The 18,429-nt window shown below is 40.0% G+C and overlaps 2 protein-coding genes across 3 annotated transcripts; one reads left to right on the forward strand and one right to left on the reverse strand.

Annotated features, from left to right (window-relative positions):
- The first annotated feature begins 5,579 nt into the window (after positions 1-5,579).
- rfxap (regulatory factor X-associated protein) lies at positions 5,580-9,242 on the forward strand. The gene is made up of 3 exons (XM_023266469.3): positions 5,580-6,276; positions 7,865-7,975; positions 8,308-9,242. Exons 1-3 carry the CDS (start codon positions 5,848-5,850, stop codon positions 8,410-8,412), a joined length of 645 nt encoding a protein of 214 aa, XP_023122237.1. The 5' UTR covers positions 5,580-5,847; the 3' UTR covers positions 8,413-9,242.
- Positions 9,243-9,332: 90 nt separating this feature from the next.
- smad9 (SMAD family member 9) lies at positions 9,333-18,205 on the reverse strand. Of its 2 annotated transcripts, XM_035946457.2 has the most exons (9): positions 16,737-18,205; positions 16,609-16,649; positions 14,416-14,974; positions 13,515-13,730; positions 13,007-13,267; positions 12,729-12,839; positions 12,270-12,491; positions 10,193-10,449; positions 9,333-9,923 (listed from the first exon to the last, which is right to left on the reverse strand). In XM_035946457.2, the coding sequence occupies exons 3-9, from the start codon at positions 14,609-14,611 to the stop codon at positions 9,780-9,782; spliced, it is 1,407 nt and encodes a 468-aa protein (XP_035802350.1). In that variant the 5' UTR covers positions 14,612-14,974; positions 16,609-16,649; positions 16,737-18,205; the 3' UTR covers positions 9,333-9,779. The 2 variants fall into 2 exon arrangements, with proteins under 2 accessions (XP_035802350.1, XP_035802352.1); XM_035946459.2 differs by lacking the exon at positions 16,609-16,649.
- Between the last annotated feature and the right edge of the window lie 224 nt (positions 18,206-18,429).

An 18,429-nucleotide genomic window follows, 5' to 3' on the forward strand; every position in this document is an offset into this window, starting at 1 on the left:
GTCTCGACGGGTTTTCTCCAGTTTCTGGAGTTTCCACGAGGTCTGAGGCAGAACAAGTTGTCATGAAGAGGTGTTGAAGTCGGCCAGGATGGACTGACTTTTTACAGCGACTAGAAGGAAGACCACTAGAAGAGCAGGTCTTTCATCACCATCCATAAAATCCATGGAGTCGGCTCCAGAGAAATGAAGGGAGGTCAACTTTTATCAACTTCCATCCAGATGTTCAACTTGATATCTTTGACATTTTTAGCACCAGAAACCTTTAGTATCACACTTTATTATCATTTATTAGGACTTTAATGGAATCCACCAGCAGATTTAGTTTTTGTTGAGACACTGCAGTATTTAAAACTCTTCCTTCTATTTGACCTCATCTTTATTAGTTTTAGTGAAGAAACTTATTTTAATTGTCCATTAGTCTCTTAAAAACCAAATAATAAATTGGATTAGTCAAGAGCTTTAAATTTCTTACTTTGTCATATTTTAAAAAAATACAAAAAATATAAAAATAAAGCGTTGTTGAAACCTAGGGCCAGTAACCTCCTAAATTAATCAAATTAATTAATTAACTGTCAGAGAATTACTGGACCAGCTCTCCATCTAACAGGTCCGGTTCCTGCAGCCCAGAAGGTCTAACCCAGATGGGATCTGAGGAACGTTTAAGCTGGTTAGCGAGAAAATTCGCCTAGCTTCTAACTGCCTCCATCCGGACGCCTATCCTGCTTCCTCTGATAACTAACTCAACTGAGTAGCCACTTTCGAATGGTCAAATTAATTACCAGTCATGTCTGTTAACGGCAGCTTTTCTCTTAACGGATCTTGAGACAATTTGACCTGTAATTGGCGTTATATAAATAAAATTGAATTCAAATTGTATGTATCTTGTAATGTTGGAGTAATTCAGCCATATATGTTGGAAAACACATTTTCTTTGTCCATTAATCTGTTGATTGTTTTCTCCACTAATTCATTTCTTGTTTTGGTTTATAAAATGTCAAACCCAAATATATTCAGTTTACTGTCATAAAAACCAAAAAGATTTACATTCATGATGCAGGAATCAGACAGTTTTTCACTTTTTATCTTAGTTTAGTCAGAAAGATAGTTGATAATGTGTGAATTGTTGCAGCTTGTGAGCCGTAGAAGGTTTTAATCTTTGGGCCGAGTGTCAGAAAACATTTCGAAACCAACATCAACAAAACACAAAGATTTGAACATCATTTGCATGACAATGTCAAATTAAAGGACATTTATTTCCAACGTAAATATGTGATATTCATCCTCTGGAGCTTTCTCTTCACATTGTCTTCCACCTGGACTGGTTTGGTCGGGAGCATGTGCAACAAACATTTGAAAAACTGCACTTTAACATCAATGAATGACACTGAAGTTTAATCTCTACATAAATGAGTCTGGATGTGCTGCTCTGTCATTAACTCCTAAGTTTAGGGAAAGTTCAAACAAAAGAGGACAGTTCAGATAAGACTTGAGAATGACCTTAATTTGAACAAACATCTCAGACTTTCTGAGCTTCAGCACCTCTAGCAAGATATTTTAACAACAAGCAACTCAAGAGATCCAGAAGTTGGAGAGAGTTAGCTTTAGCTGAGCCAAAGAACATGTGGGATGCTAACCTAGCAAACATTTCAGACTTTTCTCTGTGAATTCTGAGAAATAATTTCCTATTTAATGACAGAGCTACACATCTTAACTCAGTCTCATTAAAACAGACTCTAATTCAGTGTCATCCATCCATATTAAAGTGCACTTACCCATAATGTTTGTTGCATGAGCTCCAACAAAACCTGTCCAGGTAGAAGGCCACTTTGACAAACAGGAAGCGGACGATTCCAAGCAGATTTCTAGAAGGGGGAACCGGACTGTACTAAGTGTGGTCGAGTATAGAGGGGTGTTTTGTGGGTTTTTAAGGCTGATAATGATTATTAGTGAGACATTTGGAGTAGATATTCATTTGCAGTAAATGAAAGTATTTAAAATCTTGGAGTTAAACTCAGAAGAGCACAAACTCCACCAGAAAACTTTGTTGATACGTTTTTGTTTTGTTTACCCTCACATGTTGTGTTGTTGTAAACTTGCTCTTCAAATAAATACTCGTCTAACCGTCTGGAAACTAGTGTTTGGACTGTTTTTGTGTTGCTCCTCACCTACTTCAGACAGCCGGGACAAAACAACGTTTTGTGGACAAAAGGCTTTTCTATGACGTTTTTAGAGCGACATGCTAAATTATGACGTTTATGTGATATTTTGGACATACTAAACTATGACATTTTTGTGATATTTTGGACGACATACTAAACTATGACATTTTTGTCACATTTTGGACGACATATTAAACTATGACGTTTTTTCCACATTTTGGACGACACCCTAAACTATGACGTTTTTTCCACATTTTGGACGGCATACTAAACTATGACATTTTTTGATATTTTGGACGACATACTAAACTATGACATTTTTGTCATATTTTGGACGGCATACTAAACTATGACGTTTTTGTCATATTTTGAACGACATACTAAACTATGACATTTTTGTCACATTTTGGACAACATACTAAACTATGACATTTTTTGGATATTTTGGACGACATACTAAACTATGACATTTTTGTCATATTTTGGATGACATATTGAAGTAAGACGTTTTAGTGACACTTCGGACGACATACTAAACGGTGACATTGTACCAGTATTTTGGATCTAGATTATTATGACATACTCAACTGCCATGAGCGGGACTCGAACCTGCATATCTCACAAAGCCCTGTTTATAAGCCACCCTCTCAACCAGTTCAACTACTTGAGCACCTTCTTTATGCTTCTTGGATGACATACTAAACTATGATGTTTTGGTGACATTTTGGACGACATACTAAAGTATGACACTGTGGTGATATTTTGGACGACATACCAAACTATGACGTTTTTGTCATATTTTTGGACGACATGATGTTTTTGTCAAATTTTGGACGACATACTAAACTATGACATTTTTTTTCACATTTCGGACGACACTACACTATGACATTTTTGTCACATTTTGGACGACATACTAAACTATGACGTTTTTGTCATATTTTGGACGGTATACTAAACTATGACGTTTTTGTCATATCTTGGACAACATACTAAACTATGAAGTTTTTGTCATATCTTGGACGACATACTAAACTATGAAGCTTTTGTCATATTTTGGACGACATACTAAACTATGACGTTTTTGTCATATTTTTGGACAACATACTAAACTATGGCGTTTTGGTGACATTTTGGACGACATACTAAACTATGACGTTTTAATGACCTTTTGAACCATATACTAAACTATGACTTTTTTTCTAAATTTTAGACGACATAGCAAACTATGACAGTTTTTTTCCACATTTTTACCATATACTAAACCAGGGGTGGGCAAACTTTTTGGCTCAGGGGCCACATTTAGTTTTGAAATTCGACAGACGGGCCAGGCCAGCATCAGATGGATGGAAATTGTGCAAACTAATATGAATTACATGTTAAAGACATCACTGACAAAGTAAAGAATACTCACATTCAGTTTCAGTGGTTACAGTGTTGTTGGTCACCCTTCCCTCCCCCCCAAACTTAACCAGCGGACATGAGAGTGGTAAAGCAAGTCCTGGTGACCAGCATCAGTTTCTTCAAGAAACTTAATGAACTAACGATGCTGAAGCCCTCTCGTTTGTATAAAGTGAACGAGTTTTACGACTGGCTTCACGACATGATCAAGATGCAAAACAGACTTACAGAGCGCATCCTGATGGATTATGCAGTGGAGGAAAATCACATCCAGCTCAGGGTTTTCCTCCTTCACCTTATCCTGGATTCTTTTCAGCAGCCCGATGCTTTTTCCTGTCAAGTTTGGCGATCCATCCGTAGTGACACTGGCGAGTTTACACCAAGGCAGCGTAGTTAGCATGCTTCGTGGAAAAGTGTCGGCTGATATTAAAAACCGCAACGGTGTCATTGCAAATAAGACATACAGTCTTTGAACGGACTTTAGCGAAAAAAAATTTAGTAGTCCACTCCTTCTGAAACACTCGACACTCACTATCGACTTTTCTTTGATCCACTCACTGTAACAGCAGGGCTCAATGCAGTTGCAAAGTGGAAGAAGAGAGAATAAACCAACAAAGGTCACTTGTGTCTGGAGAGCGCCATCTAGTGGGGTCAACAGAAACGCCGAGTTCTGCAGGAGAAGGCCAAATGAATGTGGTCTTTACTGTAATTTTGTCAATTCTAATATTGACCAAATTATTTCGGCCCTTTGGGCCGGATTGAAAAGCCCAAAGGGCCGTATGTGGCCCGGGGGCCGTAGTTTGCCCATGCCTGTACTAAACTATGATGTTTTTGTCACATTTTGGCCGACATACTAAACTACTAGAAAAGCACTCAGAGAGCGCAGTACTCCACCAAAGCTGCTCAGTTGACTTTTCCTTTCTGACCGTTGAAATATTTTATAAAAAATGGCCTTGTGCTGAGCACAGGCATGTGTTATGAATGTGCACGTTATGGATGCCGAATTGCGTGTAAGTTACTCTTAGAAAGGTCTGTTGATCAGTTCATCACTTTTGGCAAGCCCTTGTTTTGCTAGGGTTAAAATAACCGTTCCCTCCATGCATTTATTGTTTAATGTTACAGGCGGCTTTTATTTTGTCACCATTCCAGCGGCACAGGAAGTGTTTATCTAAGAAGCGGTTTCTTGACATGACGAAAACGCTGCCGAAAAGTCCGAAAATTCCCTAAAGATGAAAGAAATCGGTTCCACGCTGTTGCTGTCTAGCAAAGGATGTGCATAAACTTAGAAGCACCTAACTGGAATGGGGACAAGCTCTTATGGTGATTCCTGAAGAAAGGAGTGAAGGACAGACTGGTGAATATGTGTTAAAAATAAGGCTGACAGCTGAACGTAAATAAAGGCTTTGGGAAACATCAGAAGCTTCACCAGTGTCTGGCTGGGGTTTGCTACATTGCATGACCTAAATATGTAGCGGACGGCAGGAATTGATAGGACTCAGAAACACCCCACAGTTTGATAATTTGTTCCTTGTATGATTTCCAACTGATAACTCACAGTCAGTTTGTAGCGGGATCGCAATCATGTGATCCAGCAGGTAACTGACACAGTGTTTACTTGTTGTCATGGTTACAGTGACACTGTGCCCTCAGCTATATCTGGCAATGGGAAATCCTTCACAACGCCGTGGATCTAGATTATGAGCTGCATCACTGTGAAAATTTAATGAGGTGGTCCTTGTGTCATTTCTGACTTCCCTTGAAAATTTCATCCAAGTCTGTTTGTCTGTTTTTGAGTAATGGTGCACACTGACAGACCGACAGACAGATTCACAAATTCACAGACAAACGTACGCCGATTGTCACATAACTCCGCCGTTCTGTCGCGGAGCAATAAATGCAGGTATAACAGCAATGATTAAATAATATATTGCTTGTCTTCTTATGAAAAAAATAGCAGTGAAATAAGCATGCATTTCTTCTTTTGGCCACTAGGTGTCGCTTTAGCACAGTGAGTCAATCCAGCGAAGAAGACGAAGAAGAAGGTCCTCGTTATTGAAATACAGTGTGTAGCGACCAGCTAAACTAATGGAAGTATCCCGGTAGCCGCTTGTAAATCTCAACATTTCTTATCAACTTATGATCTATTTATGACACACCGCACTCAGAAAGACGCTTAACGTTTGATAAAGGAAACTAGGTGGGAAAATGTCAGAGAACCGCTAGCTAAGTTCGCTAACGTGAGGCTACTGCAAAGGGATGCTAGTTAGCTAGCTTGAGCACCGCAATCATGAGCGAAGAAGACAACTCGGCATCCGCAAATAAAGACAAAGACTCGACTTTCCTGCTCACTAAAGACGGACAGAGGTACTACGTGAGTAAAGGCGGAGTCGTGGACAGCAGAAATGTGATAACGCCCCACGAACCGGAGAACAACGTCTCCTCCTACGACATGGACGATCCGGACGAGGAGAGCGACGTTCTGGACACTTCGGATCCCAGAGACAGCGCCGCCAGCCCGGAGGAGCTCAACGACGAGGAGACCTCGGAGGGAGACAATGCCCCCAAACAGTGCACCTACGAGGGATGCAAAGAGACGACGACTCAGGTGGCCAAGCAGAGGAAACCCTGGATGTGCAAAAAGCACCGCAACAAAATGTACAAGGACAAGTACAAGAAGAAGAAGAGTGATCAGGCCATGTCCAGTGGAAAACTTGATGTAAGATGATGCCTTATAAATACTAGGGGCAATACTTTGAATCCGTAATGACAGGATGGACACATTCCTTACAGTTATTTAAGTACACTTTTTTTGCACCCAGGCGTGTGTGTGTGTAAATGACCTGAGAAGAAAGAAGTTAGAGCATGGAAGGTTATTTATATAGCTCATTATCATACACTACATTATCATCCAACAATTGAAAAAAAAGTTAATGCTTCTACTTTTACCTAATAATTGATTGCCCAAATGAATGGTACATGCTGGACACCTCCTTACTGGGTTCAGTTCATGGGAGGTTGACGAGAGATTGATGATCAATTGAATTGAATAATTTTATAAGGATGATTTTTCTCTTCAAAATGTATATGTAACATTTTGAAGATGAACCCTTCATCTGCCCTCTGTGAGTCAATCATCTGTTCATGTCACCACATTAGTGGTCTGACCAGTATTTTCAAAGAAAAAAAAGAAGGGAACCGTTTGACGTTATTCAACGTTCTATGCAAATAAATGTTAAGAAATAAAACTGTGTTAAAGTTAATATACAAAATACAGCAGAGAAGCATTGAAGCAAGATGAAAGTGCATACAAACTTTATAGTATGCTTAAAACTGACTAGAACAGCAAGAAACACAAAAAATGTGTCAACGATAAAGTATACATAAAATGAAAAAAAATAATTCAAATTAAGAGACTAAAAGTGCAAAATATAAGTACAGGCAATCTAGGCTAGACTTTATAAAATTCATCTGATTTCTTAAGAATAGTGGCAAAAATAACTGCCTTTTACTAACCCTTAAAATGGGGCAAATCGAAGTTCACATGAGAATTGCTTCTAGCAGTGGGCAGCAAAATGACTAAATGCTGTTTCACGTCGTCTGGTCAGAACTCACTTCCATTCTTTCACTAGACAGATAAAACTCTAGGGTGGTTTGGGGTGCCAAAAACTTTACCTCAAGGTTCATTCAATGAAGCTTTAATACAAATATTTGCACAACATAAACCTGCAATCAGTGTGTAACAGCTGACTTGACAGATGTGTAGAAAAACCTAGAACATAATTTACTGTCAGGCCCTGTGGTAATGACGTTACTGCTGCCGTTTTAGGTGTGTAAATGCGCAAATTGCTGTCACTTTAAAGATGAATTTACCCAACTACTGCTGCTGTAGGATGCTGCATGTATTTGTTAAGATCAAAGTAAAGATTCTGACACACAACCAGCTGTGGGGAACAAACAGGACTTTGGCAGGTATATTAACATTTTTGCAAAATCCTGCACTAAATGTTTTCTTAATAAACAGAAACTTGATTGATGAAAATAACAACAGATGTATCCATTGACAGGGTTTGTGAAAGGAGGGTAGATTGACAATATTTTGTACTGTATATTTGGGGAGGGGATGGGCAGATTGGTTTTAATCTCCTCTAAAGAATGCGTGCTTACACCCTCACTACCAGGGCTGAATTCATCCGTTCCCTGGGCCTGTTTTTACACACTTTACTGAGCCACGGTACAAACAGCACTTCCACTCTTAATTGCCTGTTTTTGTTCTGTTTCCCCCTCTTTTTTTTTGTGCTAACCAGGAGAACTCTGAGGAGCGGCCTGTGTCTGTTAACAAACAGCGTCTGGGTGCCATGGGAGACCGTCCTGCCAGACCTTCTCTGATAGAGCAGGTCCTCAACCAGAAAAGACTGGTAAGGCATGCAGCTGCTCAGGGTCACTGATTGTGACATAATGCTGAAGCAGATGGGCCAGAAATTAAAGGATAAAAATATTTAAAACGTCTTTGCACGCCTGACCACAAGCCTCCAGAACAGTATGTCTTGCTGGTCATGTATTTACATCATTGTCATTAAAAAAAAATGCCCTCTACTTAAAATACAGTGTCTGCTGTTATTATGTTTGTCCTGCCCCTCCATTGAGGTTTCTATTTTATCACCTGTCAGTGTACTTATTCTCAAGTAGGCGGATCTACACTACTGTTTTTTGCATTTTGATTTTTAATTAGAATGTCTGTGTCCTTCAGTCTCTGCTCAGGAGTCCGGAGGTGATCAGCTTCCTGCAGCAACAGCAGCAGCTTCTGGCCACACAGAGCCGTAGCCAATCACAGCAGCAGTTCCAGGGCTGCTGACGCTGGCGGGACAGTGTTTGACATCAGTATTTGTAATGCAAAGAGAGCACTGAAGAAACACACAGTCTGGCGCCTGATGTATAAATGGATAACAACCGCACATTGTAAGCACGAATTCGTCCAATCAGACAGCCACAAAAGAAGAAAAAGGTAATCGAATGGTGTTTTGTTTTTTTTACGTGTTGAGACTTATGCACTAAACTAGGTTAACTTATAGAAATGCATCTCAAAATGTGGATTTCATGAAGTAGCACACTGACCATGTAATTTAACCATATCCGGTGCTGTTTGGGGGTTATATTTTTCTAAATACAAGCCAACTCTTTTAGCCATTGTCAGTTTACGTTTTAGTTGTGAAGTCCTTGTCTTTATGTTAGTTATCTTGATAATAACGAAGGCCAAGGTTTAAACTTGTCCGGTCAAAGTTGTTCGATTTAGTTCTTGCCCAAATAATCCTGAGGTCAGTTTGATCATTGCTGAAAAAAACTTGAGTTTCACTGTGTTTAAGTATCTTTTATATGCTACTTTTAAGGCCATTTCACCTTCGTTCTTGACTAATGTTTGCTCTGTTTTCAATGTTTTCTCTTTAAGTGTTGTTACATGTGACAATCAATTGTGTAATGCACGTCTTTTCAGCCGAGTGGAGCTTTTAGGACTTGTTTTTAACACATGGTTTTGTATGTCTGTTGCACAAACAGTAAATCATGACTGAATACAAGCTAAATTTTGTTGGGATGAATGTTACGCATGTCAGCTCTGTTTGCTTTGTATTTAAGTTCCAGTGTGTGTCCCCTACTGTGAATATGAGATTAAAGATATGTTACCATTTAGCAATTTCTCACATTGTGTGTTTGTATTGCAGTGTAAGCTTTTTTCTTTGATGAGCTAAAGATAAATATATAGAAAATTAAAACCTGTGATTCATAAAGAAAAAGACAACTTTAATATATCAAGTAAAAAGCAAACAGTACACGAAGTCAAACATTGGTCAACACATTGAAATACTGTTCTAATAATAATATTTATAACACATAATTCTTTGAGTACCTACAAATATATCCCATTCTGTCTTGTGCAGTTAACATGTCCCATTGGAAACAGAGGAGGATAAATGCTTTTTTATACTGAAATTAAGGATTTTTTTTTTTAACTACACAAGCTGCAAATGAAGCTAAATGAAATTCAGTCATGGGAGTTGTATGACATGATGTAACTAAACTGTAATATATGTGGTTGTATTTTGTATTGGATGTCAAGAGCGGGACCCTCGGACAGAAAATCTGGATGTAGCAAAACATACAGAATCTACGACTACCTGTGTAAAAGACTGAGAACACACTAAAAAAGTGTGTGCGTGTGTGATGATGTTACGACACTGATGAAATAGGGTTGTGCGGGGAGCCCATCTGCGTAAGGACTTTGTCCAGCCACTGCAGGGGCCCGTGCAGATGCACTTCAATCCAGCAGGGGGTGCTGGTGACATCTTGACGGTGGTATTCGGCTCCCCAGCCCTGAGGAATGGACATGAGCATAAATCTCAGCTGGGTATGTTGGCAGCTCAGTGAAAGCATTAAAAGTAATGGTCGCTAAGTGAACAAGTGTAATCCCACCTTGTATATAGTGGGATATGTCATGCTCGACAGCACATTAAGATTTACATAACGGCATACTGAGTTACACTAAGTGGATTTCCAAACCTCTTTAAAAAAATGGATGATCACAAACTGATTTCTGCCACTATTACCCTCAGATGTTTACTTTTAGAAGGAAGTGTAGTAACCTTGACGAAGCTCATGCGGATGGTGCACATCTTGGTGAGCTCGTAGACAACCTCGAAGCCATGGTTGACGGACTGGGCGAGAAGCTGAGCAAACAGCTGGTTGTTGAAGATTTTGAGGCTGCAGCCGCTGGGGATTTTGCACACGGTGGTGGCGTGGAAGCCGTGCTGGAAGTTACAGTTACGGCTCTGGACGAAGATGCTGCTGTCACTCAGACACTCCGCGTACACCTCACCGCCCACGTAGTACAGGTGTAAACCTAGCAATGAGGGGGGGAAAAAACTCTTATCTGATAAAAAATACTAAATAAATCAACTTCAGCATTGCGAAAACAAGTGGAGTGCGTTTACTGTGGTGCAAATGCAAACCTTAAAATATCACAACATGTCAAAGGAGTGTAAAAACAGCATCCATCCAAGAAAAGATGTATGGCAAGTGTATAATCAATGACATAGCCAATTCAATCACTGCTTTGTAAACAAACTGAAAAAGCAGTGTGTTTCTCCTATTTTGCCACAGGGCATGTCTGAGTGGTGAGTGGTGTCAGTCGTGTCTGTGAATTGGGGACCAGCTACCCTCAAGTCTTTGTGCTCCCTCCATCGTTCAAAACCACACACATCCTCACAGTGCATAGCTTATTGTAACCCACAAAGACGCTTGATGTCTGTCCAACAACAGCAGGCTTTGTAAACTCTTAACAGGAGAAAAAAAAACACTATTTGGCCTGAAGGACTCGTTGAAATCAGACACACTGAGTCCGACTGCTTTCAGAGGCGAACACACACGCACTGGGTTTCGATTGCAACAAATTTGTGAGTAGATTTACTTCCGCAAACAACCGTTGCCTCAGTGCTTGCTCTCACTGATGCATGTTGGGTACAGTTTGAATAAAATTCATAAAGAAGTTATGCAAGAGAATATGTTCTGACTAGGGCTGGGACTTTAACGCATTAATTTCGATTAATTAATTACAACGAAAATAACGCGTTACTGCTAATAGCGCAATTACTTGCACCCTCCTCAGTTCCCTCATTTCTGGCACACCGGTAACTCTGATGAACACTCCAGCCCAGTAGGTGGCGGTAATGAACCTAAAGTCTGTTTGTAGCCATGAAGAAGAAGCACAGGAAGCACTGAGTGAAGATGAGATTGAGCTTGTTGGGCAGAAATTTTCCTTTTAAAAATCTTCCCGATGGCAGCTTGGATAAATCCTGGTTGTGTGTAAATTGTACAACAAAGAGTTTTCTGATCACTGCGTCACTTCAAGCCGACGGTATCACCTCAATGTAAAACATGTTGCTGTTAGCACCAGAGCTAACGTTAGCTACGAGTCATGCTAACGGTGTAGCCATCCCATAATAGACCACTTTTCTAGATAGTGCTTGAGTTTACAGAAAGTCTTAAAATGTTGAATAAAATCGCTATAATTGCACTTAGATTTGCAGTAATCTGTGAATGTAGCAGACAGATGAAAAATGCAGATGAATAGAAATGAAACATTTTTGTGGTTTAAGTTTTTACTCCTTCGAGGCTCTGCCTCCTTGGAGGAGGAATAACCTAAACAACAAAGATATCTCTTTTAATAACTTAATTATAAAATTTTTGTTTATAAAAAATTACATAAATAAAAATTGATATTCCTATAAAAAGAACCATCAAAATTACACCATTTATAAGACCCAGAAAAGATGAAAACAGAATGAATCTCTGGATTTTCAACTTTCTGAAGCTCCTTGAACTACTTATGCTGATTTTATGTGCCATACATTGGAAAAAACAACTAAATTCAGGCTTTAAGCCATCTAAATCACTTTTATCTATATGTCCCATTTTCCTTTTTTTTAAAAATAAATTTTAAATTCTAAACACCTATATGTCTATTCATTGATTCAACTGTCAACCACAATTTTATTTGACTTGAAAAACTTCACTTATTGTGTCAAATATTGCTATTTGTCAAAACTGCATTTAATTGTGATTAATTAATTGCAAAGCCTGTAATTAATTAGATTAAAAAAAATTAATCACGTCCCACCACTAGTTCTGACACAAAACACCCGCAAGAGCTGTGGAGCCTACCTTTGCCTATGTGTCTGCGTGTGTGTTCGATGGTGGAGTTGCGGTTGACGTTGGAAAGGAGGCCGAGGCAGAAGCGGTTCTTGTTGTTGGACGGATCTGTGAAGCCATCGACCAGGACGCTGCGGGATGAGGCGTGGAAAGTCTCGCCGACCCGGTTGTTGAGCTCGTAGTAGGCTATGGAACACCAGTACTCGGGTTCCTCGTAACAAACGGGCCTTAAATCTAAACAGGATCACAAAGGGTTGATTTTGAGATGCAAATCCAACATAAACCTCTATAGGCACATGATAACAAGGCTGCTTATGCCTCCTTTGAGGAAGATGCAATGTTGCAATGCATCTTTAAGCACATCTGCAAACTGCGAGCTTAAACAGCCCACAACGTGGTGAAAGTACATCAAATGGATAAATACTGCTTCTATATAAATGTATATCTCTGTATTGTGTGAGGTTGTGTTACCTCTGTGTGGAGCGGAAAATGTGAGTTTAGTGGTTTCTGTGGAGTTGCTGGGCTTCACGTCCTCCTGAGTGTTTGTCTCCATCATGCTGTACGGAGGTGGGGGAGTCTCAGCTGGAAAACCACGTCACAAATCACACAAGAGAATAAAAATCTAATTCATGTGCCCTCATCAGAAACTGTGAGGTCACACATAAAGTCACAACCTGCTACAATCACTGTAGGAATTCCGCACAAAGCGGCGACACTTAAGGTATCAGCTTGCATGTTCGGATTCGTACCTGCGATGTGATACGGGCTGCCAGGTTCTGCCGAGCTGTTGGGGGAATTGGGGTAACTCTGCGAGGTGGGAGACTGGGCGAGGGATGAAGAGGGGGAGGAGGAGGAGAAGGAGGAGCAGGGCAGCGGAGGGAAGGAGTCCGGGTAGGTGGCGTTCTGGGGCATCAGGGGCTCGTTGTGCAGGGAGGCGTTCCTGAACTTAGCCAGTAAACTGTGCTGAGGGTTGAACTCGCTGTGGCGCGGAACCAGAACGGGTGGCAGCACTGAGGAGACGAGAGCAAGAAAAAAATAAAAAGGTAGAGAGCGCACAGAGACAAAGAGAGAGCAAGAGCCAGATGCTGCTATAAAAGATCACATTACCGCAAATGCTTATGGCTGGGGAGCATTATTAGATCAGATGCCCTGTATCTATTTAGGAATTCACATAAGCTTTGAGTTATGATTCCAAAATTCAATAATGGTTTTATTTTTACGGCAAATTTAGCGTGTGTTCTCTGCTGATGTGTGCACCTGGAGTCTCCACGCGTCTGTAGTGGTAAGGGTTGACACAGATGTCCTTCTGCTTGGAGCCGAAGGGGAACTCGCAGCACTCGAGGGCTTTCAGCTCGTGGTGGGACTGCAGGTCGGGCCAGCGCCACACCCGGCAGTAGATGACGTGGGGCAGACCCTTCCTGTGGGACACCTGCAGCCTCCCATCCAGCGAGCGAGGAATGGTCACACACTTACCTGAATTAAGAAAATGAAATGGTACAGTGCTCAATGCAGATTTAGAAAACTGGAGTCTTAATCATGAGAGTCCCATATCTTGCATTTTCTAGAGTATGAAAACTCTATCAAGTGATACAGTTATTGACCTTTCATGCACTTTTAAATGGAAGTCTGTTGTGCTTTTGCATTTACTACAGTATCTTAGTTAAGCTAATTACTGGGAATATCTTTTTGTGTCAAAAGTGTATCTGCATGTAAGTTAATAGTGTTACATGTGAATATGAACAATTAATGCAAATTTATTTCATGTCAACTTAATGTGTTTAAATGATAATCAGACTAGTATAATTTCCCATTTCAGGCTTTAAGTAATACATTTTTTCCCCTTGTATTGGTCCAGCAGGTTTCTAAAATGACATCTTCTCCACTATGAAACAACTTCTTTCCTGACTCAGTCGGTGGTTCTCAACATTTATACCCTCTAAACTCCAAAATCGAGCTCTTGTGAACTCCTTGTAACCCCTCATCGCATGTGGCATAACTGCAAAGAGTTCAAATACTCACATTTTTTTCACAAGGAACAAGCAAATAAACAAATTCCAAATATTACAATTTTTGCATGCATTCTTTCCTGTCATTGAAATCATCTAAAGTCAGGAATTACTACGTAAGCCACTCCTATGTGTGACACTGTGATACTCACTGGGCTGTCCAGGGCAGCTCAGGGCTCTCTCCAGCTCTTCCATCGCCCCTTTCTTCTTCTTTAATTTCTTCACTAGAGAATCTACAGCCTTTTCTGCCCACTTCTCCTCCTCATCTCCCTGTTTCCAGCCGAGCAGACGCTTCACCGCCGGGCTGGTGAAGGAGAATAGGGACGTAATGGAGGTAGAGGAGTTCATTATGAGATGGATAAATGGGTGGCGAGATGAGCTGATGGGTGCTGTTAACGGGATAAATGTTCCCTTGAGGACAGGAGTAAGGATGCAAATAATGACTAGCCAGGACACAGAGGGGTAAGGATAGGATAAAAGAGGTAGCCTGATGAGTGTGTGTAAACAGAGGCTGTTTGTGTTGTTTTTTTTTGTATTCCACTGTTACTTCTGAGCAACTCTGGTGGAGGAGCTGGACTCCTGCCAGCGCAGAACAAACTCTAAATCCCCTCTGTGTTGGCACAAGAGGGATCCGGCAGCACTGGATCCGAAGCCTCCTACAGGGATGGTTATTCCTCACGCAGCCAGAAATCCAGGTCAAGTTTCAATCACCTGGCAAGAGAAGTGAGACATTGTATTAACTGACATATTCAGCCAAAACAGATGCATTGTTGGAGAGAAGCTGGGAGGTTAGGGGGGAAAAAAAAGCAGACCTCAGGGTTTATTTGTAAGGAGAATTAATCCAGAGTCACTGAGGTGATAAGCCGGCCTGGCTGGCCAGAGCGAAACCAAACACTGGATGCCACTTCGCCAAAAATTGACTAATATTTAATGAACTGGGCTTTTGAGGTGGATTTCCATGATAAGGAGGCTGTATCAGCAGGACACGAGCTTGAACAACAACGTTATTATTCTCCATGGAGAAAATGAAAGAAAACCCATGCAGAAAAAAAAGAGCAGGCCAAGATGGCCAGGCTCATTTCTAGATTCACCAACAATGAGGAATGTCCTTTCTGGCCTCTGTTTCTATGATCATGCCACTGACGCCCAGGAGCCATACTGTCTGGCCAGAACACATCACAGGACAGGAGGGGGAGAGAGAGGGAGGGAGGGAGGGAGACAGAGAGAAAAAGAGCTCTGCCTCTGTTTGTGTCTTTCTGTCCATCTAGATAGTACTGAAAATCACCAAAACCAGCACTGAGGAGTATAAAAGTATATATTTCACTTTATTTAGGTAGCCTGGTTGAATACAAATAACAACAGAATCCTTTGCATCACTCCAGCAGCATCATCTCAAACTTCTCTCAAATATCCTAACAAGAAAATCTTAAGTTTACTATGATCTTCTTTCAGTCCATAGAGCATCATGTCTGACACTTTAGGTAGAAAAATGGATTGGATGGATTCACTTTTTCTACTATTACTGTAAATCACACTTGCACGCCAGATTACAGCCTTCCTCATTTTTTCCGCCGCGTTTGTTTGTTTATGTGCATCTAAAAACTATCTTGGCAGACTTCAGAGTTCACAAAGGTGGCTTGGAAGCTCTTCTAACCGCAGCTTTTTTGGTAAATGCACCCAAAACACAGAACAAAACCACATTAGAGTTTCTTCTTCAATCAGTGGCTTTTCAAGTAAGATGGATGCGAGAATAAACACAGGTAATAAGTATTGTGAATCAGCATACCTACATCCTACTCTCTGCTTGTTGGCAGGACCAGCGCTGTTTTTTTCCCCCCGCAGACAGCTGAGGTTTACAATGACAGCGAAGGCGCACAAACTCAATGCGGCATCAGTCCTCTGCTGCTGCTTTATGGAGGCTGGCGTCACCCAGTCTGCAGGCTCAGATAGGCTAATTACCTAATGCTTTATCACCAGGACACCCCTTCCCAAAAAAGTAAACACGCCAGCTTCCTTTCACTACTACTACACTGCGTCCTTTGGCTGCTCCAAAATCCGGGTTCTGCCCTTTCAAACCTCCAGACGCACACCTTGACGGAACAGATGTGACCAGGAGCGCTGGAGCCAAAATCACACTTCAAAATATCCAAGTTTGATAACAAGTCAGACAAAACTTTCACTCAAGCAAGCACATGGGACAGAAAGACAACTATTTTAGAACATTCTTCAATTAATGCTAATTGAATTAGCTATAAGATTAGTTACAAAACTTATCACATAATCACAACAGAGCATTTGATGCAACAAAAGTTGCCAACCAGCGCTATTAACAATATTTTACTCACGTATTTTGGGCTGCAGCAGCAATATTTGATGTTGAACAAGGCTACAAATAAACAACAACATGTGAACATCCAAAATGAATGTACAATTTCTGGAGCATAAACAATAGAGTCTGGGTTTGTTTTCTCACCTCTGCCGTGATAACAAGTGCAGCGCAGACAGTCGTTGAGTGTCGGAGGCTTCCCTGTCTGGTGGGTCAGTCAGAGCAGCTCACTGAGGCTGCGAAGGTGTGTGTCTGTTTGTATGCGTGTGTGAGTGTGTGTGGATTGTGTCTGCGAGCATGTGTGTTGACGTTGAAGGGTCAAGGCAGAGTCAATGAAACCGATGCATCCATTTGGTTGTTTCAAAATAAAAGCAGAGCGTCAATACTTCCAACGCATGCTCATGTGATGCTCATTTAAGTGTCAGAGACAAACGCGCACACGCACACACACACGCGCGCACACACAGGAAAATCCTTCACTCAACAAAGCCATATTCAATCTGTGGAGACAAACGGCAAAAAACATTAGAGTTAATGAGATTTCCTTTGGTCTGGAAAAGGTGCTCAATGCATTTCACAGTGCGTTACACTGTGCGTAATTGTGTTTGTAGCAAATAAAGGTCTCGAACTTGAACTTGCTATTATTTGTGGCAGATGCCTCCACATTCACGCTATATTGACTAATGACTACCAGATTTAGCATCATAAAAGGGGTATGTTTTTTTTTTAAAAAAACTTAATATTAAATATACTTTTCCAATGTATGCTTATCAGATTTTTGCTTTTTGTTTGTATTTTTATTCTTTATTTAACATTTAATAGACACAATGTGGGATTATTACTTCAGCATATAAAATATGAAATATATTTTTTAAATAGCCTTTAAATGGAAATATCAGCTTCAAGATTATTGGATTCTCTTTCAATATTTTGCACATTCCAAATTGTTTACGTAATATACCGTGAGATTTAATACATTTCCACATAAATACATTGCACATTCCTGCACAAGCTGTACAACTGTCTCACTTAATAAATATCATTGTGGATATTTTTCCTGCTTGACTTATTTTGCTACACTGACTTTTTTTCACTTGTAACACTTACAAAGAAATCTTTTATCCCTCCTTACTACTTTTCAGTGTTTATTGTTATGCACCATAAGTAAAGGAAAAAGCCACATTCCTCATACATGAAAACCTCCTTGGCAATGAAAGCAATTCTGATTCTGTAAAAAAAAAAGTAAAATAAGCATTAATGCATCTTTTAATAATTGTAAAACTTAAACCTATGTTAGAAATCTAAAACAAAATGACTAAGATATATGAGGAAATGCTCTTAATGTGTACTTTGTCTTGCAAGGGTTTGGTTTGGTGAATGTTGGTACCAAACAAACAAAACAGTTGCTTTTTAAAATTTAAATCTACTAAATTAATTCAGTAAGAGTAATTCACTTACAGTGATGTCCCAGAGCAGGTAGGATGGAGAACATAGGTCTACATGAAAATCTAAGAACTTATTATTTAAAAAATATAATGTTTACAAGTCTAGCTAAGAAGCTTAAGTTTCATATTTATGATGGGAATTTAGTGATAGATAGATAGATAGATAGATAGATAGATAGATAGATAGATAGATAGATAGATAGATAGATAGATAGATAGATAGATAGATAGATAGATAGATAGATAGATAGATAGATAGATAGATAGATAGATAGATAGATAGATAGATAGATAGATAGATAGATACTTTACTCTTCAAATTCAAGGTACCCAGCAGAAAACCTATGTAAAAAAAAAAAGAATGTGCAATTAACATGCAAATAGTGCTGATCGAC

This window comes from Amphiprion ocellaris, chromosome 14 (assembly GCF_022539595.1).
Source record: "Amphiprion ocellaris isolate individual 3 ecotype Okinawa chromosome 14, ASM2253959v1, whole genome shotgun sequence".
Classification (NCBI taxonomy): Eukaryota; Metazoa; Chordata; class Actinopteri; family Pomacentridae; genus Amphiprion; species Amphiprion ocellaris.